Source organism: Gossypium hirsutum, chromosome A13 (assembly GCF_007990345.1).
Source record: "Gossypium hirsutum isolate 1008001.06 chromosome A13, Gossypium_hirsutum_v2.1, whole genome shotgun sequence".
Classification (NCBI taxonomy): Eukaryota; Viridiplantae; Streptophyta; class Magnoliopsida; order Malvales; family Malvaceae; genus Gossypium; species Gossypium hirsutum.
The window spans coordinates 86,144,039-86,167,078 of NC_053436.1; the positions used below are offsets into that span (position 1 = coordinate 86,144,039).

General features: G+C 35.0%; 1 protein-coding gene and 1 long non-coding RNA gene across 5 annotated transcripts; one reads left to right on the plus strand and one right to left on the minus strand.

Moving 5' to 3' along the window:
• Positions 1-1,514: 1,514 nt before the first annotated feature.
• LOC107895074 (uncharacterized) lies at positions 1,515-6,172 on the plus strand. 4 transcript variants are annotated; one of them, XR_005908097.1, is made up of 9 exons: positions 1,515-1,755; positions 1,866-1,970; positions 2,216-2,316; positions 2,463-2,553; positions 3,181-3,276; positions 3,373-3,487; positions 4,398-4,596; positions 5,118-5,168; positions 5,853-6,172. It is a non-coding gene; the product is annotated as an uncharacterized lncRNA (long non-coding RNA). The 4 variants fall into 4 exon arrangements; XR_005908096.1 differs by having other exon boundaries at positions 1,530-1,755; positions 1,866-2,025; XR_005908095.1 differs by having other exon boundaries at positions 1,560-1,755; positions 4,967-5,168.
• A 9,725-nt stretch (positions 6,173-15,897) lies between these two features.
• LOC107894349 (uncharacterized) lies at positions 15,898-16,488 on the minus strand. Its single transcript, XM_016819632.1, has one exon. It carries the CDS (start codon positions 16,486-16,488, stop codon positions 15,898-15,900), a length of 591 nt encoding a protein of 196 aa, XP_016675121.1.
• Between the last annotated feature and the right edge of the window lie 6,552 nt (positions 16,489-23,040).

Here is a 23,040-nt window from a genome sequence, read left to right on the forward strand (position 1 = left end):
TTTTAAAAACGCTGCTATATGTACACCTTTAGCGGCGCCTTTTAGAAAACGCCGCTAATGCTTGATCTTTAGTGGCGTTTTAAAAAAAACGCCGCAAAATAATTTTGTAAAACGCCATCGTTTTGTATTGAAATTTTAGTGGCTTTAGCGGCGCTTTTTTGAGAAACGCCGCTAAAAGTACACCTTTAGCGGCGCTTTTTAAAAAACGCTGCTAATGCTGGATCTTTAGCGGCGTTTTTTTTAAAACGCCACAAAAATGGAAAAAATTAAAATACTATTATTTAAAATAATTTTAAAGATTTTTGGTATATGACTAATTGTTTTTTAATTTATATGTTAAATATTTTCTTATATAATTGTAAATGAGATAGTATTAATTTTAAAATATTGAATTAATTATCATTATATTTTAGGAGATGGTATTATTTTTAAAATATTGAATTAATTATCATTATATTTAGGGTTTACGATATATGGTTAAGGGTTTAATGTTTATGAGTTACTATTGTAAGGTTTATGTATTATGGATTTAGGGATTATGGTTTATGGTTTATGGGTTAAAAGTTAGGGTTTAAGTTTTAGGGGGGTTGAGGTTTAAGGTTTAGGGGTTAAGGGTTTATGTTTTATTGTTTAAGGTTTAGGGTTAGGGGCTAGGAATTTAGGGTTTAGATTAATTAGTGTTTTTTAATTTATATATTAAATAATTTCTTATATAATTGTAAAAAAGCTAATATTAATTTTAATATATTAAAATTATGATTATAGTTTAAATTATTTAAGAGATAATAGATAAACTTTATATATATTAAATGGTTTAGGATTTAAAATTTACTTAAGATTTGTTAAATAATGAAATTTTTTACAATCAATTAATACTTTTATATTTAAAAATATTTAATCTAAACCATTTGATATATTTAAATATTAGATTTAAAAAAACATTGATAAATAAATAAAAAAAGTAACAGATCATTGATATGGATAGGTAACTATCTATTTTGGATAGGACCAGATTATAACAAATAAAAATGAAATACAAAATCAAAAATCATTCCACATCGAATTCTAGCAAAATAGTTATATTTTAGTTAGGAAGAAATATCTTTAATGAAATGGAGATTAGATCGGAAAAGAATAATATAAAATCATGATTAACGTCTCAATCTTTAATAAAAATTTGATATGTGAGAAATTAATTGCTTACATTGGATAATTTTTACTTAATAATTAATTACAGTCATTTATTATTTGTTTTCTTATTAAAATACATGATATTTATTTTCAGAGTACTTAATTTTTTATTTATAAAAACTAATTTATAAAAAATAGTAATAATAAATATTTTATAAAATTATTTAACTAATAATTTTTAACATATAAAATAAAAAACTTTTTTTTGAAGTAAAATAAAATTAAAAAAAAACTTTTAAGAGAGCAAAACAGTGTCGTTTTATTTAAAATGAAATAATTTTTTACCGGCGTTTTTATGAAAAACGCTACAAAATGTTAACAATAATGGCGTTTTTATAAAAAACGCCACAAATAAATCATCTCAGAAGGGCACGGTTATATTCCCAAAATTTCCCCCTCTGAAACCCCTAATTTTTCCCCCTAAAATCATATTCTCAAAACACCCCTATCTCACCCTTCGTTGCTGTTTTCAATCAAGAAATTCTCCAGCAGCAGTCTTGATTTGGTTTCCAGTTAGACTTTGAGATAGAAGAGATGGCAGTGAACCAGACGGCGGCGTTGAAGGTCGGGTTGTGTCGTATAGAGTCTTATATGCATATAAAGCAGTTCAATGGTTCCGCCATTTTTTGATGATTTTATGTGGTTGTTGAATTTTTGTTTATTTTTAATCACAGATGTAGAGAAAAACAATGAAAAGAAGCATCACGCCTCCAAGCTGTGAATAGGAAGTTGACAGCTATGAATAAACTGTTGATGGAGGAGAATGATAGGTTACAAAAGTAAGTTTCACAGCTTATTTATGAAAACAACTATTTCCGCCAACAGACTCAAAATGTAAGAACTTCATCTTCCCTTTCACGTTTCATATTTTTAAAGGAAAAAAAGAAGAAGAAGAGGACTTTACAGTACAATCATATTATAATTTTTTTGTACCCTTTACTTGAAAGTGTTTGATTTGCTTTCAAATATGGGAATTTTTGTTAATTGCAGTGGTTTTTTTTTTTGGTTGTTGTTGTGGTTGCAGACGACTTTAGCTACCACGGATACAAGTTGTGAATCGGTAGTGACGAGCGGTCAACACCATTTGACTCCTCAACATCCGCCAAGGGATGCCAGCCTTGCAAGGTTAGTAGTAGTAGGAAATTTTGTCACTGTTATACACTCCCATTGTTATGTCCCTTTCATTCCTCGTTTCTCTATGAAATTGAATCTTTGTTTTGTTGCTGTATAATTGCTAGTGCGCCTTATGTGCTTTTGTTTTTGCATTCCAGACTTTTGCACATTGCAGAGGAAACTTTAACAGAGTTTCTTTCAAAGGCCACTGGAACTGCTGTCGAGTGGGTCCAAATGTCTGGGATGAAGGTAACTCTCTCTGTATTGTCATCATTCTTTTATTCTTTGTAAAATACTATTAAACTATATTAATGTAGTCCATTATTCATTGTCATTATCGATAAATTCTTATTTATATAACAAAGCATAAAATCTTGCTAATCTTCTAAGCAACATCCTAACCCATATTTGTTATGTCAATATCGAGGACAACCCCACTTTCTCATTTTTCTATTGGTTACTAATATTTCCCTGTTTCTCATATGAGTTGGATTTTCTTTTTCTTTTTACCTTTAAAATTTTTTAATCTACAGATTTTTTTAATAATGAATTAATACTGATAAAGATAAAACTGGAGAACCAATTGTTAGGTAATAGCATGCTGTTATCTTTCTTTTAAATCATTACATACAGATTCCAGGTAGATTGTACCTTGGGACTCAAACATGCATATGATATTCTCAAATGGATCTCTTATTTTTTGCTCCCTTTGTAGAACATAACTTGAATTAAATAGTAATCCAATATCATTATGCTAGTTAAGAAAAAGAGCTAACCTTGTTAAAACTTCTTGTTTGATGAATAGTAATCTTAGCTCCAAATGCCTGCGCCAATTTTACCTGCTGGCTACTGCTAATATCTTTCTTACCTGTGTAGCCTGGTCCGGATTCTATTGGAATCGTTGCTATTTCTCATGGTTGCAGTGGTGTGGCAGCACGTGCATACGGACTTGTGGGACTAGATCCTACAAGAGTAAGTTCATTTTTGCTTTCTACTGAAAAGATATGTTTCTTGGCTCAAATTTGGAGAAGAATTGATTGATCAATATATGTTTTCTTTTTCATGTAGGTCACTGAAATCCTTAAAGATCGGCCTTCATGGTATCGTGATTGGCCGAGCTGTGGATGTTACAAACGTGTTGTCCGCTGGAAATGGTGGAACCATTGAACTGCTTTATATGCAGGTAAGCTAATTAATATCAAATTTATCCTACTTTTCCAACTAAGTCTATGTGAATATTTGGACAAAACTAGAGACCTTAGTATGTGTATTTAAATTGTTTACCATACCCAATTATTGAGGGTATACTGAGCATGTGAGTACATACGCTATCCCCACAAATTTCAACTCCCAAGACCTGTTTCTGATATAAATCCAAGAAAAGAATAGCATAATAAATAGTATAGTGGTAAATTATTAGGAAAATAAAGAAAAGCATTTCTATTTTCGGGATCCAAGTACATATCTATAACTCATTTCTGTCCTCTTCAATCTTGATTTGTCAACATCATATATTGGAAGAGTGAATGCCATGACCTTCTACCTAAATGATAAACAAAAATTCAATTAGGAATTGTGCATAAATCAAGGCAAGCAATTGACAAATCGGCTTGTCCAACTCTCTGTTACTGGTTTTAATAGTGTTTTATTCATCAAAAGGTTTGTCTGATATTGTAACCCAGCTATTTTGAAATCTCAACCACCTTGTTGGATAACTGGAAGCTTAATGCTGAATAAGATCAGTTAAAAAGGCATCGCCATTTTCTTAATTTGACTTAACTTTGCATCCTTTTTGCAAGTACTGAAATTTCTCATTAATTGATTCTTTTTGGTGCTAAAAGTTTCATCATTGATATTTTGCATCTGATTTAAATCAAGTGATTGGAAATGGAAATATAGTTGCCTTGGTTATCTTTTATGGTATTTTATAAGACACTGAGAATGGGCTACATTCGGTACCTTTTACAGGCCAATTATCATTGCAATTATGAGTAGGAAGATAACTATAGATGAATTTAGTGGAGAGGAGAAAAACATAGCTGTCTTTAAGATCATATGTAAATGATTTTCTCTCTTTCTTTCTATCTGATCAGACATCAGGGGATTTTCAAGGAAACAACAGACCACATGTATAATAATGCAGCGACTCAGGAGCGGGAAACTACTTTGAATCAGCTACTAATAGAGCTTGATGGGTTTGATACTGGCAAAGGTGTTATATTTTCGACTGCTACAAATCGTAGAGATTTGTTAGATCCTGCACTTCTCAGGCAAGGTCGTTTTGATCGCGAGGTTAATTTCCATCACTTGAATAGCAGATCTAATTAGTTAATTTCCATCACTTGAATAGCAAATTTTATTATATTACATTTGTTTTAAGATATTATTCCAATAGCATTAGTTTCTATCGCCGTGTGAACTTTTAGTTATAATTAATGAAAAAAATCAGCTTTTTTCTCTCTTCCATTTAAAACATTTATATATTCTTTTGATTTATTTGATGTAGTTGATTTCGAAAGAACTTGGTGTATTTGCAAGACTTTTCTACGTTTTACTTGTATTGTTTTGTTCTCAGGTTGATCAATATAAGTCCTCGTTTTTCTTCCCTGTTTCATCTGGGTTATAATTGGTTGTAACTCTGTTTTCGTGTTATCTTGTTTAGGTCAAAGCATTATGCGGCAAGGCATAAAATATGCATCTCAAAGACTAGATACATTTGCATGTGTTAGGTGTAGAAAAAGGTGTTTCCATTTTGGTGTTAAGATTTTATGCAGTGTAGTTGCTTACTGTCTTACACTATGTTGTCCTTTTAGGCAAAATGGTTGAACAAGCAATTGAGCAAATTATGGCCTTTTGTTGTAGAGGTAAGATACTTGTTCTTATATATATTTTTGCTATAAGATTCATAGTAGTTGCTAGTTATTTATTTCAAAAAGGCTGAGAGAGGCTTTTGTGTAACTGAGGTTTTCCACCTTAACAGATGAAATTTAGGCAGGTTGTTCAACTCTTTTGGTGCTTTCTGAAGTGAAAATAATTGAAATTGTTCTCTATGTAACTTACAATTTAGTATTTTTTTCATCGTAGATAAACCAGTTTTAGACTATTGTGTTGGTTGTCCGCAATATTAAGCATTCTGAGCATCAATATATTTAGATATTTTGAGGTTTAAAATTGAACTCGGGGAAGAAATAAAGATAAAAACAACTAACATAGTGGATCAGGAAAATGCTTTGCCATGAGTTGCTTTCTGTTTGACTTGTTTACATATCTAAATAATAGATTGTTTAAGGATAGGCCATGGATTTGGTGATTTTTTTATTTAAACTATGTAGGTTTTAGATGCAACGCATGTACATGCAAAGGCACATGATTAATAACATGAACAATGACTTTTGTCGAAACAAATTTTAATTCTTGCATTATGGTGGCATTATTAAAAATTTATCTTTCCATATCATAATTCAAAGAGATCAGATAATGTTCTTTGACATATGTGGCTTTGAGGGTCGTATAAGTGATTTCCTTATTGGCCTGACTTTGGCTTACAGGTGCATACTTTGGCTTTCTGTTTCGGTGTTTTGGATTTTCTGGCGATTGAATTGAAAGCATCAAAGGACTTCTCTAAGTTATATGCAGGCATGGCAATACTTTGGCTTCACATAAGCTTGAACCAGCCTTCTGTTGTATATTGTTTCTTTTTTTTTTGATTTTTTTCCTTTGATTAATGAGAGGTGATGATGAATTGGCATTCTTTTCTCATGAGGATGAATTTTGTTTTAGAAATTGTAAAACTTTGTGTGTTTGTGTGTGTTATTTTTTATGTATTAAATTACATATTGAATCAATGTTTATGTATTAAATTTAAATTCATTAGTTTTTATATTTAGTTTTGAAATTTAAATTTTAATAGAAAATTTAATTTAATTAATATTTTTTATTTATCCTTAAAAGTATATAGTTTAGATTTCAAATTTCAAAAATTAAACATAATATAATATTTAACATAGAAATAAATATTATTTAATTAAAATAAAATAATTTTTTAAAAGGTCATAAGTTTTAGCGGCGTTTGTAGGAAAAGCGTCGCTAAAGGTCATGACCTTTAGCGGCGTTTGTGGGATAAGCGCCGCTAAAGGTCATGACCTTTAGCGGCGTTTGTGGGAAAAGCGCCGCTAAAGGTCATGACTTTTAGCGGCGTTTTTTTCATAAATGCACAAAATGTTAGCGGCGTCGTCTTTAGCGGCGGTTTTTGCGGCGTTTGTAAAAGCACCGCAAATAGTTTTAGTGGCGCTTATTAGCGCCGCTATAGGCCCAAAAAAACGCTGCCAAAAACCTGTTTTGTTGTAATGGGTGAATGAGAAAATTTGTACAGGTATGTACTTAACCCTCGGGTTGAGACTTCAATATAACAATAATATGGTAGGATCATGAATGAGAAATATGATATGAATGCTTTGGCGATATTATGCAAATGTGGATTTCGTATTATTGCATGGTTATGTTACTTGCTATTTACATGTGAACTTACTAAGCAACTATGTTTACTCCCTCCTCTCTATTCTTTGTAGTTTTTTCAAGCTGGCTAGGAGATCGGGAACGGTCGGAGGCGTGCTCACACTATCAACAAACTATTTCGGTATAATGACTTGTACATTTTGGGAAAATGGCATGTATAGCATTATAATCATTTTGTGTATATAATCTTATGATATAAACTATTGGAGTGGCTAATCAAGATTATATTTGATAACACGTATGCTTTATGTGCTAACTAATCTATGGAAATCCATAAAATGGTAAAATTGGCTATAAAACAGAATCACGCAGCAGCAGCAGTGATTTGAGTTTGAAAAATCACTAAAAATAGTAGAGATAGAATTAGATAATAAATAAAATATGAAATTGAATCTTAATGAATATATTTTCATATGGAAGAAACAAAATATGTAAAAGATTGTATTTTATGAGATATTTACGTTTTGGTGAAACAGGGTCAGAGCGATTTCTGGATTCCCTGTTCTGACTTTATAAATTCATCATAAATTGTGTAAAAATAATTAGGACTCAAAATTTATATTTATGGATTACTTATTGAGTTTATTTTTAAGAGAAACAAACGACATGGTCATTGGATCTCTTTACAAGAAGCAAATTGATTCGTAGTGCACAGGGGTCAGAGTATCCGAACCCTGAAACATGGGAGAATTTAACTAATAAAATGTACTAATTGGTCCTACCAAAAATTATAGAAAAAAAATTAGTAAGTAGATATATGAGTCTAGTTTCAGGGAAAATTTACGGAATTTGATTTCGAGTTTCATAACTTAAGATATGATTTTTTTAGTGACTGTGACGCAGATGGACAATTTACTACGAGAATTGTTTGAACTTGTTAAAATGCTAAAATAAGTTTAGTAATGTCTCATGCTCGACTCCGGCGATGGTCTCGGGTAAGGGGGCGTTACATTTGGTGGTATCAGAGCAAGGTTTAGAAAAATTAATCAGAATAAATTTTTCTACTTTAGAATTGTGGTTTCGAAATCACTATTTCGTTTAGGCCCTAATTTGGGATATCACAGTGCGTCTGTACACGAACACTTAACAGTGTTTAAAGAAATTCTCTCAAACTTGGAGGCCATGGAGGTTTAGTATGATAAGGAAGATCTAGGGTTGATTCTACTTTGTTCGTTGCCCCCGTGTTATTCAACCTTTAGAGACATGATTTTATATAGCCGCGAGTCTCTCACAGTTGATGAGGTTTATGATTCTTTGACCTCGTATGATAAGATGAAACATCTTGTGGTTAAACCTGATTCTCAAGGAGAGGGTCTCATTGTTTGTAGAAGACAAGATCGGAATGCTGATGATGATCGTAGAAGGACATAGAAACAGAATCCTCGCGATAAATCTAAAGGTAGATTGAAGTCTTCAAATAGAGGTAAAACTTGTAACTTCTGCAAGAAGATAGGACACATTAAATTTGAGTGCTATAAGCTACAGAACAAGATTAAAAGCGAGGCTGCGAATCAAAAGGGAAGACAACCAAAAAATTTTGGTGAAGCTAATGTTGTAGAAGACTACAACGATGGTGAACTTCTAGTCGCTCCAGTCAACAATTCTAAAGTGAGCAAGGAGTGGATACTTGATTTAGGCTGCATCTTCCATATGAGTCCCAATCGGGATTGGTTTACAACTTACGAAATAGTGTCCGAAGGTGTTGTTTTGATGAGAAATAATGCTTCGTGTAAAATCTGTAATAGCCCAAAATTGGGTCTAGTTGGAACAGAGGTTTCGGGACCACAAAATCTGAGATATAAATAATTATTTTATGATTATTTTGAGATCTATGATATGATTGCATGATTGTGTGAAAATTTCGTGAAGAAATTCTATGCATAAAGTGCTTAATTCGAAGTTAGGGACTAAATTGAATAAGTTGCAAAACTTGCATTCTAGAATTTTTCTAGTATGAAATTGATTTGAAAAATTAATTAGGAGGTCTTAAATAGAAATTATGGACAAAAATTGGACATGGATGGAATTTTTGGAAAGTTTAGTAGTAAGGGTATTTTGGTCATTTAGGGGTAAAATGAATTAAAATACAAAATTAAAAGCCAATATTGCTCATCTTCTTTACCATGGACGTGTATACCAAGGGAGACTCCATGGATAGGGTTTTCAAGCTTCCCAAGCTCAATTGTAAGTCCGTTCTAACCCCGTTTTTCAAGTTCTTTACGTTTTTGGAGTCCCGGTAACTTGATTTAGCTTATGCTAGCAATAATTCAACCTAGGGTTCATATTTGGAAAAACACCCATAGGTAAAATTTGTGCATTCTGGTGTTTTATGATACAATATGAGGTTTTAAATTATGTTAGACAACTTGTGCTACTCGGTTTTAAGTGAAAACGAGCAAAAGGGCTTAATCGGTAAAAATACCTAATAGTCATAAGTATATGTTAGAGTGAGAATTTGATGTTTCCATAGAAGGGAAAAGTGATCATCATGTCATAAAACATAAGAATAAGGGATGAAGTTTAATTCCCGAGCCTAGGGGAAAAAGTGTAAATATGCAAAAGTTTAGGGGCAAAATTGTAAATTTTCCAAAGTTTGAGTTAAGGACTGTTTTGAATAGTACATTAATTAAATAAGTAAAATATGATGTTTTAGATCCCGAAAAACGAGATTTGAACCTAGAATGAGAGAAAAATCCAAAATTGGGAAAGTTGGTAAAATGGCCGTTTTAATATCAAGGTAAGTTCATATGTATAATAAGCATTAATTTATGCATGTTTCAATGTAAAATTGATATATTTACTATGATATCCGAGGTGTTGAAAGTATGTAAGTTGGTATGATAATAATACAATAATAATGCTGTAATTTATATTTGAAAGTTAAATTTAGTGAATTAATTGAATTATGTTAAATTAAATGATTATGGTGCCAAGTTTATGAATTGATTTAAAAATATGTCTATGGTACATGAAGTGCATTGAATTATCATACATAAATGTGATTTCTTGATTATGGATATTATGGGAAATTGTAAGTTCATATGATTTTTAATAAGACAATGTGTAATTTAATGTTATTGCGTTGATATTAAATGAGATGTAAGTTTATATGTAAGTAATACATCACTATTACTTGTATTATGATATTTTATAAAAATATTGGAAATATGTTTGTGGATAATTACTTGATTAGTGAAATTGTTGGAAAAGAGAGAGAAATCCTGGTTGAACCTTCGGAAAGATTGGATGATACAGATGGTATGTAGCTAGGTCACATGTATAGTGCTGAGTGCACATCATGTGTACAAGAGAGCTACAAGACATTATGATGTAGCTAGGTCGCATGGGTGATACTATGTGTACACCATGTAGACAAGAGAGCTACGGGATATATGTAGCTAGGTCGCATGCGTGGTTCCAAGTGAAGGACACCATGTAGACAAGAGAGCTACGAGATAAACTGGCTAGGTCACATGGGTGGTACTAAGTGTTCACCATGTGTACAAGAGAGCCGAACTATATGATGGGTGGAGCTATGTGCTGAAACCACCAAGTATCGAGGATTGATCCGAAGTGTTCAACGGGAGACTCTCTATGTATTGCTTTGTGAGTTTTGTGATGAATATGTGCAGGAACTTGGTTATGTGAATGATGTGTTCATTAAGTGACCATGATGTGGTAAGGTTATAAACAAGTAAGTTATACATGAGGATGATTTTATGGTGACCTTGTGATCATGGGCCTATACTTGTGATGTATGAAATATGGTGAAAATGATTTGTGATATGTATGTTAAAATGAGGTTAATACAAAGAAAGTGTGAAAGAGTGAATTAGCAATAAAACTGTTTTGGATAGTAGCAGTGACGTGATTTTGAAAAATCACCAAAAATAGTATAAATTGAATCAGAGACTGAATGAGATATCAAATTAAATAATGAGTCTATATTCATATAAAAGAAACATAGACAGCAAAGGAGTTCTATATTTTGAGATATTTATGTTTTCGTGAGACTGATTCAGAATGATTACGTGATCCCCTGTTCTGACTTTGGAAAATCACAAAAATTTGGAGAAAAATAATTAGAGGCTCAAAATTATATTTTTAAAATCCATAATGAGTCTATTTTCAAGATAAATCAACAAGAACATTATCCGAGTTCTGTACTGTGAGATAATTATTTTTTAGTGAAGAGAGGTCAGAACTGTCAAAAAGTGAAACAGGGGAAATTTTAATGAATAAATTGTACTAATTGGCTAAACCAAAAATTTTGAAAATTTTATGGTGGAACGATATGTGAGTCTAGTTTTAGGGGAAATTTACAGATCTTAATTTGGAGCTCTGTAGCTCAAATTATAAATAATCAGTGACTATGACTCGTGTGGACAGTTTAATGTTTGTATGTTTGTCTGGTAACGCCTCGTACCTTAGCCCGGCCTCAGATACGAGTAAGGGGTGTTACAAAATCGTAGGTGTTGGAGCAATTAAAGTTAAGATGTTTGATGGAGTTGTCAGAACACTTAGTGATGTACGAAATGTTCCAGAATTGAAAAGAAATTTAATTTTATTGAGCAATCTTGATTCAAAAGGGTATAGATACACAGCTGAAAGTGGGGTTTTAAAGATTTCCAAAGGTTCCCTTGTTGTGATGAAACGGCAGAGAAAGACTGCCAAGTTATATGTTTTGTAGGGTTCTACTATTACTGCTGATGCAGCTGTTGCTTACTCTTCCTTGTCAGATGATGATATTACTAAACTTTAGCATATGCGCCTTGGGCATATGAGTGAGAATGGCATGGCAGAATTGAGCAAAAGAGGACTTTTGATGGGTAAGGAATTTGCAAACTGAATTTCTGTGAGCACTGTGTTTTTAGGAAGGAAAAGAGAGTTTGATTCACCAAAGGAATTGATAACACAAAAGGAACATTGGAGTATATTCATCCTGCTCTGTGGGGGCCATCCAGAGTGTCTTCGAGAGGTGGAGCTAATTATATGCTAACCTTTATTAATGATTTTTCCAGAAAAGTTTAGGCGTTCTTCTTGAAGCAGAAAAGTGATGTGTTTTCTTCATTTAAGTATTGAAAATTTATGATTGAAAAACAGACGAGAAAACAAATAAAATACCTCTACACAAACAATGGCTTAGAGTTCTGTTCTGATGAGTTTAATAGATTGTGCAAGTCAGAAGGGATCGTGAGACATTTGACAGTTTTCCATACTCCACAGCAAAATGGCGTTGCAGAATGAATGAAAAAAACGATCATGGAAAAGGCTCGATGTCAAATGCCAACTTACTAAAGTCGTTTTGGGCCAAAGCAGCCTCTACTGCGTGTTTTTTGATCAACCGATCCCCATCCCTTGCAATCGAGAAAAAGACTCCACAAGAGGTATGGTGTGGTAATCCTGCTAATTATTCTGATTTAAGGATCTTTGGGTGTCCTACGTATGCTCATGTTGATAATGGAAAATTGGAATCGAGATTAATTAAATGTGTTTTTCTTGGTTATAAAATTGGTGTAAAAAGGTATAAGTTATGGTGTCTTGAAAATAGAAAAGTTGTGATTAGCAAAGATGTTGTTTTTGATGAAACTGCTATGCTACCTAACTTATCTCTTAAAGACTCTTCCAATAAAGAAAATCAAAAGCAGGTGGAGCATCAGATTAATACAGAGTCGACTCCTCAAGCCAGTACAAAAATTGATAATAGAGTTGCTTCTTCACCACAATACTCTATCACCAAAAACAGAACTAGAAGAGAAATTAAACCTCCAAAGAAGTATGCCGAGGCTGATCTAGTTGCTTATGCTTTAAATGTGGCTGAAGATATAGATGCGAATCAAGAGCCATCTAATTATTCTGAGGCGGTTAGCTGTGAAGACTCAGAAAAGTGGATGTTTGTTATGCAAGAGGAGATGGAATCACTCCACAAAAACAGAACATGGGATCTTGTGAAACTTCCTAAAAGTAAAAAGGCTGTTCGTTGTAAATGGGTGTTTAAAAAGAAAGAAGGGACTCTAGGAGTTGAAGAACCCAGATATAAAGCAAGGCTTGTTGCAAAGGTTTACAGTCAAATTCCAGGAGTGGACTTCACAGATGTGTTCTCCCCAGTTGTTAAGCATAGTTTGATTCGAGCTTTGCTTGGTATTGTGGCCATGCATGATTTGGAGCTTGAGGAGTTAGATGTAAAAACTGTATTTTTGCATGGAGAACTTGAGGAGGATATTTACATGCAACAACCAGAGGGTTTTACATTATTAGAAAAAGAGGACTATGTTTTACTTACTGAAAAAGTCCCTTTACGGTTTGAAACAGTCACCAAGACAGTGATACAAGAGGTTTGATTCCTTTATGACTTCTCATGATTTCAAAAGAAGTAGTTTTGACAGTTTTGTTTACTTTAAGAAAAAAGTGTTGGTTCTTTTGTGTATCTACTTCTTAATGCTGATGGTATGTTGATAGTAGCAAAAGATAAATGAGAGATAAGAAAAACCCAACTAAGTGAAGAATTTGAGATGAAAGATTTAGGACCAATAAAGAAGATACTTGGTATGGAGATTCTCAGAGATAGAAAAGGAAGTAAATTGTACCTAAGTCAGAAGGGGTACATTGAGAAAGTTCTTTGCGGGTTCAATATACAGAGTGCTAAGCCTGTTAGTACTCCTTTAGCAGCCCATTTTAGACTTTCATCGGCTTTGTCTCCACAATCAGATGATGAGATTGAGTACATGTCACATGTTCCATACTATAGTGCAGTGGGATCTCTCATGTATGCTATGGTTTGTTCACGTCCAGATTTATCATATGCAGTAAGTGTAGTTAGCAGATACATGGCGAATCTAGGTAAAGAACACTGGAAAGCAGTTCAGTGGATTTTAAGATACTTATGAGGTACTATTGATGTTTACTTACAGTTTGGAAGAACTAGAGATGGAGCCATTGGGTATGTTCATGCTGATTTTGCTGGAGACCTTGATAGAAGAAGATCTCTCACAGGTTATGTCTCTATAATCAGAGGTTGTGCAATTAGTTGGAAAGCCACTTTGCAAACTACAGTCGCTTTGTCTACCACTGAAGTTGAGTACATGGCGATTGCTGAGGCTTGTAAAGAAGCTATTTGGTTGAAGGGACTCTTTAGTGAACTCAATAAAGACCTTCAAAACAACACAGTATTTTGTGACAGTCAGAGTGCCATCTTTCTTACAAAAGATCAAATGTTTCATGAGAGAACAAAACGCATTGATGTTCGGTATCATTTTGTTCGTGGTATTATTGCTTGTGGTGATATTGTTGTGAGCAAAATTAGTACTCATGAAAATCCTGCAGATATGATGACTAAGTCAGTTCCTATAACCAAGTTTGAACATTGCTTAGACTTGGTTGGTGTTCGTTGTTGATGTTAAACCCTTAAGGGGTTTTATGGAAAAGGTGGAGAATTTGTTCGTTGAGAGTTCGTGATAAAGAACTTGTTCATTGAGAATTCGTGTCAAGATGGAGATTGTTAGAATTAAGTGACCCGAATCCTTATTTAAATAAAATACAGTGGTAAAATAAAATAAAAGAAGAATCCATATAAAATTACACTTTTATTTTATTTTATTTTAGAATAAGATTTTTTAAACCTTATTAAATTCTATCTATTTGATATTGATTAGAATAAGGTGTTTCAGTCTTCACAAGCCTATAAATATACACAGTCTATTCCTCTTGTAATAATTCGAATTCGACATAGTGAATTTTCTTCTCCACTGCCCGTGATTTTTGCTCGAAAAGATTTTCACGTAAAAATTTTTGTGTTCTTTATTTTATTTTCACAATATGCATACCCTTTTTCAAGGTCTATGTTAGATTTTAATTTTTTTAATTTGTCAAAGGAAAACAATAAGATAATAGATCAATTAGAAAAAAATGAAATCTATGTATTTAATGAAATGTTTTATCCAAAATATTTATGTTTTATGTTTCCATAATATTTCTTATTCCATTTCTTTATTAAATTCAAAATGAATAAATTTTCATCAAATAGAATCTAATCTAATTAGATACAAGATTTTTTTGGTAATTAGAAGTACAATTAAAGATATTAAATATTGAACCTAAATTTTCAAATATTGAACCTAAATTTTCATGTCACACAAAGATTGTTTTCCATTCTGGAGAGTTCAATATAATAATAGTGCAATTATTCTTTACTTTCTTTTTCAAGAAAGATTTTGTAGTTATTCTTTACTTTCTTTTTCAAGAAAGATTTCTACTACAAAAATTAATCTTTCTCAATCACTAATTGACTGAGTATCTTTATATTTTTTTATCATAAGAACGCGATGAAAAGTGTTCATAAGAACGCGATGAAAAGTGTTCAATAGTAAATAATTTTCCTTAGTTATTAAAATTTTCCAAATAAGAAAAGTTTCATATAATTATGATAATATTTTTAACAATTTTGACCTTTTTCTACTGTTTTTTTTGGCTCTTCCTAATGTTTTTGTCACTAACCTGTTTAGGTATCTCTAAAATAATCCTAAAAAAAAAATAAGCAAGATGGTTTGGTCACTTTTTTTTTTGTTCTTTAAATAATATTGTACTGCCAAATTGTGCTAAATGCATTCTCATTAAAAAATAATTTTTTATCTTAATTTCCAATTTTTATCTTAGTTTGCCAAGAAAGCCAACCCTATACCATATGCCATTGCCCTGAAGTAAACAGGGTATATCTTGCTATGCACCACCCCAAACTGCTGTCTTAGTAGCTGTCCTGCCAAGATATAGTTGGAAATGAACATAACCCACACACTCATCCCATATGGTGTAGCTAATCCAAGTAAGTTTCGCTATACCCATCACTGTATTCAATGCCTCCATTGAAGTCATGTACTTCAAACCATCAAGAAACTTGTTTGCACTAGTTTTAACCTTGTTCGCAGCTCGGCCTGCTTCTTCCATGGCCTTTTCCTGAACGTTCTCCACTTGCTCTGATGTATTTGTCACTATATCAGCCCCCATCGTCTTGGCCGTGTCTTTTGCTGTTGTCGCTGCCTCCTTGGCCTTATCAATGGACTCTTTCGCCCTTGCTTTAACATCTTAGCCCTTTTGCACAACTGCCCCTTTTGCTTTGCCTAAAGCATCGCCGATAGCTCCCTTTGTATCTGCGACCTTGTCTCTGGTTTCGCCTGCAGTCTCTGAAACCTTCTCTCTAACCTCCTGCGTGGTTTCCCAAGCCTTGTCTTTAACCTTCTCTTTGGCTTCATGTGTGGTCTCTGAAGCTGCTTGTTTAAGCTTGTTAGCTTCATGTGCGGTGTCTGAGACCTTATCTTTGGCTTTACCAAGGGCAGTGGCGACCCTCGGAGTACATTTCTCGAAAGCATCGCAGATAATTTCCCCAGATGAATGTCGTCCGGAGCCAGATTTTCCTTGTGAAATGCCATGGCCAACGTTGGGAAGCGCTGATGCGGCATCTTTCATAGTTTCCTTGCCAAAATATTCCCCTTGGTCTGTTTGCTGGTGCAGCGACGGGGATGAGATTGAGACTTTGGTTTTATGTTTGCCATCTTGGTCATATTCAACAACTATGACCCTATGGCCTTCTTTCAATATAACATCGTCCCTTCCAACGGCAGCAGCCATCGCCAGTGAACTAACTACAAGAAGACTCAAAACCAAACCGTTCCTCATCTTTGTCTTAGACGGGGATGCTCAAGCTGGGTTGCATTTTTAATGGAGGGTTGCTTTAAAGAACTGGAAGATATGGTTTCAAATTGAGGAGGAAGAAACGATACGCATTGTGCATAGTCCACGTTGCCTGTAGTAGTCGAGAAACCGACGCGTTTGCATTGACTCGACCACGTTCTGATTCAACGTGGCTGCATTTCAGGGCTTTTTTAGGCTCTTATAACAACACCTGGAAAGAAGAGAAAATTCAAGAGCGGCTCCCAAACTTTTGTAATGGATAAGAAATAAATAGATTAAAAGCTTTTGTTCCATGCTCCTTCAGCTGCCTAGTTCTGCCAACTATGCTGGGGTGACATGTAAGCATAGAAGAGATAATATGCTCCTCTTACCATACCTGTCATATAACTTTTCCATTTGATCTAGTAAGATATTAGATTTTATGGATTTATAGAAATATCATTTAGTTTGATATAGGTCTATTTGTGTAGAAATGTAGTAAAACTTAAGTTATGATGGTTGGCCTATATGTATATGTATTAAGTTCGTGGCATTAAGTTTTTCTTTTTGTGAATAGAAACTAAACAGAAACAGTCTATTTAAGCATAAAATATCCTGATTGTTTCAAATATTTCTTAAATAAATCAAAATAATTTTTTTTATCAAAATTGCGACTACTTTCTCAAATATAATAAAATGTTGAATTGAACTTGTGTTCTTTAAAATTATGATAACATATATTTAATAAGATATCAATTTTGGGAGTTACGAGGATGCTAAAACTTTCATACACATGATTGATTCTCGAAATTTTTTAAAACTTTAACAATAAATTTTGATAACAAAATATATCTATTAAATAAAGTATTTCTTAAAACAAGGAGAGGATACCACTCCTTTTCCTTGAGTTAAAAATCCAACAAAACATCCCAATAAAAATTTCATCCAATAATCCAATGAAGGTAATATCTTAAAGTTAATTATTACAAACCCAAACTCCTGATAATATACGCATAGTTTAAATGTGTATTATTCCATGAAAGTAGCGGAGTATATAATGAGAAAGATCATATTTAGTGGCCAAGATCACTAAAATCTCAACATAAGTGATTGGAACATCTATCAGGGCAGCTTCATCAATGATTGGAACATCTATCGGGGCAGCTTCATCATTGATTGGAACATCTATGGAGGCAATTTCATCATTCTGTTCAACTCTAATGCTGACTTCTACTTCTAAACTCACCACTATTTTCATCTTTCTCTTTTTTCTACGCCTACCTGCTGAATGAAGAAAAAACAATGGTTGAATAACTCTAAAAAAGTACTAGATATTGATATGTGTTCTAGTTCAGAATCATATTGCCAAGTGTTTGAATATGTAATGCCCCAAAATTCTTATTTCTATTTTTGTTAAACCGTGACACAATTGTGTATTTTCTTTAGTGGTTAAGTGTTCTGGGTGTGTGTGAGAGGTCCCAAGTTCAAGCCCTAGCTTTGGAAAATTTTGATTATTGTTAGAATTAAGCCCTATCTCCGTTCAATGGGCTTATATTTAGTTATTTGTAAAATCATATCAGAATGGGCCTGCTGGTCTGGAAGTTAAGATGTGTGTTGGTGTGATGGAGGTCTTGTGTTCGATTCCTTGCGTAGGCAAGGGAGCTTTATTTTTGCTTGGCTTTGCGTTAGAGTTCCAGTGATAGTGGAGTTCTAAGTAGTGGTTGGTTAGGATGAGAATTAGTGGGATGTGGGTGATCGGTTTTCCCCAAAAATCTCTCATACAGAAAAAAAACAAATGATTTTCTCTCCAATTCTCTTCTCTGTTTTTTTTCTTTTTTCTTTTTCCTTTTTAGCTGAATGTTTTGGTTTTCCCTCCTCTCGTTTCTTTTTTTTTACGATTCCTTCTCCGTTATCATTTGGTGTGCAACACTGTTCTGTTCATTCGATAAGTTTTGTGAGTATAGTTTTCGTGATAGATGGTTGAATCTTTGCTAATAGAGGTTGTTTTGTGTTTAAGGGTGAATTAAAAAAAGTCTGGAGTTTTCAATCGGTGTTGTGGAAATGCGAATTCGCCGGTGATTGTTTAAAGGTAAGGGATTTTAATGGTTTTAAGTGGGAATACCTCGTTAAGTTTTCGATCGAATAACGATTTAAGTGACTAAATTGAGAACATATTGGTTAATTATAGGTGCTAGATATCTCGGGAGTGTTTCTACATAAAAAACGATACAAGTGTGTACTAAAAAATACAAAAAATGAGGTTTCGGTGAAAGTCAAAAACCATTCTGTTGATGCCACATGTCGTGTGACAGGTCGTGCGCACATGACACGGCTGTGTGATGGCTAGCTAGGCCGTGTGTGAGACACGAGCTATACTGATTTGGGCTGTGTGGGCCCACACGGGTAGTCCATACGGGCATGTGGAATTCTGGGTCAGGCCGTGTAATCCACACGACTAAGATTAATTTGGGTGCGTTGGCCACACGAGTGTGTGGGCCCATGGGTGTGAGAACCCATCTTTCTGAAATATTCTGTAAGGTTGCACGAGTCGCCACAGTTGACTGTAGACCTACTGTCAGGTTGGTAAGCTCTACCTAGAACCCTAATTATGTGATCTGATTGGAAGGTGTCTAACTGAGCATGATATCTGTACTGAACAGAATGTATGTTCTGTTATTAGCATATATGCATGTCATTTATGGTATGTTGCATTGCATCGGGGTGGGTTGATGATATTTGGAGGAAGTATCTGAAAGGCTCTTAAGCCTGTTATTTGGTAGTTCAGCTGTAACTTTTTAATTATGTGCCACATTTCTGTACAACATGGTATGTAAAGATGAGTGGGTTGATTTAATCTCCACATGGTGTATAGGGCTGGACGGAGATGGTGTGTAGAGGCTGGTAGGTAGGATTCTGATTTACTGTATCTACATTCTGTATCTAATATGGGCCAAGGCCCTAATATAATTATGAGGTTGCATCCGAATGGGCTAAGGCCCAAATTGATTCTGTAATGGGCTCAGGCCCGGACTGTAAATGAATGTATTTTGATGTATATTTGTATGCATGACTTTTATGAGGATTACACACTGAGTTTGCGAAAACTCATCCTTTCTGTTTAATCTGTACAGGTAATCCCCAAACTTGACGGATCAGTGCAGTGGAGGACTCAACAGTGCCACACGTAAATTTTAGACATTTCTCATAATTTTCAGATTTTATTACTTATTTGGGGTTTGATGTAAATTTTGGGACTCTAGACTGTTCTGGATTTTTACTTTGGATTCTTAACTACTTTACGGTTTTAGAACAGCTACACGGTAAAAACTTGATTTCGCTAAAAACAAAGGTTTCTGTTAACACGAACAGCTTTTGCTAAAAAGCTATGATTTCATATATAACAAAGAATATGCGTTTTACTTTGTATTAAGATAAAGCTAATTAACTGGAACGATTTTAACTCGACAAACTCATTTTCGACTTCCATTCCATGTGACATCGCCAAATTTGGCCATAACGTCTAGGTCGAGTTTAGGGTGTTACATTTAGTGGTATCAGAGCCAGGTTGTAAATCTTGCCTGTGGATTTTGGGTTTTAAAAGTTTTGTTTCAAAGAACTGATTTACAAATATTTTAAATGATTTGACTGAATGTGTGGTACACCGAGTCTCCGACGCTGATCCTATAAGTGTTCTAAAACTTTGATAAGTCTTACCTGAAAAATACTATTAGTATACTATGGAAATGCTATAGTTAGTATGCTCTGAGATTGTAGGGAAAACTAATAGAGACTGCAATTCGCGATAACAAACTTTAAACTTCTGATACTGTTTTGCATAAAATATCTGTTAATAAATATCGAAACTGTAACTGATTCATAAAATTGTTAATGTAGATAAACTTCAAATCTATGATGAGTACACGAGGTATCCATGGACGGGGTACGAAAGGCTGAGGTAGAGGCTATAGAGGGGCTCGAGCTTAGTCCTTGACATCTGACAGTATGCCTAATTTAGACACGAGTGAGACGCCGGTGTCACTTGTGACTGAAATTGGGTCTCAAGATTGTATGGCTGGGGACGACGTATTGTCCCAAGCTATGCTGAGGATATTGGAGAGGGTCGCAGGGCCCAATACTGGATCTGGGGGTCGAGGGTCGGTTACGAAACAACTCTTGTCTAACGGGGGATGAGTTATTTAAGGGTGCCACTGGAGTCACCCCTAACGTGGCTGAGTACTGGATGGAGGCCATTGAAAGAATCATGGACGATCTGGAATTTACTCCTGAATAGAAATTGAAAGGGGTTGTTTCCTTGCTTTGCGATGAAGCATACCAATGGTGGCTGACCGTTAAGGAGGGCACTCAGGCCGAACGGCTAACATGGGATTTCTATAAGTCTACCTTCCAAGGTAAATATGTGGGGGCAAGCTACATCGACGTTTGGAGACGCGAGTTTCTAAATCTCACGCAAGGGGATCGTTCAGTGGTAGAGTATGAGGCTGAGTTTCTGAGATTGAGCCGCTATGTGTGAGGCATGGTGGTGACTGAATATGAGCGCTGTGTCTACTTCGAAGATGGACTCAGGGACAGTTTATGGGTTCTGATAGCTTCGCAGAGGGAGCGTGACTTTTTAGCACTGGCAGAGAAGGCAAAGATCGCCGAGGAGGTGAAGCGTGTTGATCGCCAAAACAGAGAGCCCTCAAGTTCTGTGATGAGGCTTAAGAAAAAGGCCAGATCTGATGGGCCAGTTAGAGTTGGGCCCCCTGTTGCACCTACTGGGATCTTGGCTTGTGGGCATTGTGGTAGACGCTATCCGGGCGAATGTTGGAGGACAACTGAGGCTTATTTGAGATGTGGGTCTACTTAGCATCACGTTTGAGAGTGTCCGTTGAGGGCCGATCAGATGCAAGCTCCGAGTTCATGTATTACATAGCTGTCGAGGGTAATGCAGTAGCCACCTAGGGGCCATGGTCAGATTAGAGGTGGTAACGGTATGGGTTGTGGGCAGAGAGCACGGGGTAGAGGTGCTGGGCAGACTAAGGCGAGGCAGTTTATTCTTATTTATGCTGCTCATCGCCAAGAGGACCGAGACGCTTTAGACATCATTACAAGTACGTTTTTAATTTATAATGTACCTTATGTTACATTGATAGACATAGGTTCTACACACTCCTATGTAGCTAGCACTGTGTTCGAAACTCTAGGGATTCCGATTGAGAATACTGATAGTGAGGTAACTGTATTGAGTTCTTTAGGGCAATCTGTCCGGGTTAGTAGACTGTATAGGGATGTCTCGTTAGAGGTTTAAGAGATAGTATTTCTGGTTGATCTGATGGAGCTTCTGTTTGGGGAGCTCGACTTGATTCTGGGGATGGATTGGTTGGTCAAGCACCGAGTAAGTCTGGACTGTGCGGTCAAAAGGGTCATTCTGAGAACCGAGGAAGACGCCGAGGTAGTTGTGATTGGGGAATATCGAGATTTTCTGTCTAATGTGATTTCTATATTGGTTGCAAAAAAGTTGGTTCGGAAAGGATGTGAGACATTTTTGGCCTATGTAAGTGTTTTAAATTCTAGGGACTCCTCGGTTAAGGATATCAGAACTATCAGGGATTTTTTGGATGTCTTTCCTGAGGAACTACCGAGTTTACCTCTGAGCTGAGAAGTGGAATTTGGGATTAAGCTTTTACTGGGTATAGCTCCGGTGTCTATTGCCCCTTATCGAATGGCACCGAAGGAGCTTACGGAGCTTAAGGCTTAGATTTAAGAGTTGTTGGATCGTGGGTTTGTTCGTCCTAATGTGTCTCATTGGGGAGCACTTGTGTTGTTTATGAAAAAAATGGGACAATGAGGATGTATACCGACTAGCGACAGCTAAACAAGCTAACGATTAAGAATAAGTACCCACTTTCGAGGATTGATGATTTATTCGGCCAGTTTAAAGGGATTCTGTGTTCTCCAAGATTGATCTATGTTTAGGGTATCATCAATTGAGGGTTAAGGAGGCGGATGTGCATAAGACAGCATTTAGGACTCGATAAGGACATTACGAGTTCTTAGTGATGCCCTTTGGTTTGACTAATGCACCAGCGACATTTATGGACTTGATGAACTGAGTGTTCCAGCCCTATCTGGATTAGTTTGTAGTAGTGTTCATCAATGATATTTTGGTGTATTCTTCGAGAGAAACAGCTGTATGCAAAGTTCAGTAAGTGTGAGTTCTGGCTCCGAGAAGTAACATTTTTGGGACATGTGGTTTCTGCCGAGGGGATTTGAGTTGATCATTGTAAGATTGAGGCGGTGTTGAATTGGAAACGGCCGAAGAATGTGTCTGAGATTCGTAACTTTCTGGGGTTGGCAGGTTATTATCAGTGCTTTATAGAAGGGTTTTCCTTGATCGCAACTCTGTTGACTAAGCTTCTGCATAAGAGAGTTCCTTTTGTGTCGACTAATGCACGTCAAGAGAGCTTCGAGAAGATCAAGACTGTTCTGACTCGGGCTTCTGTTCTGATACAGCCTGAGTCTGGTAAAGATTTTGTAGTATACAATGATGCATCACAT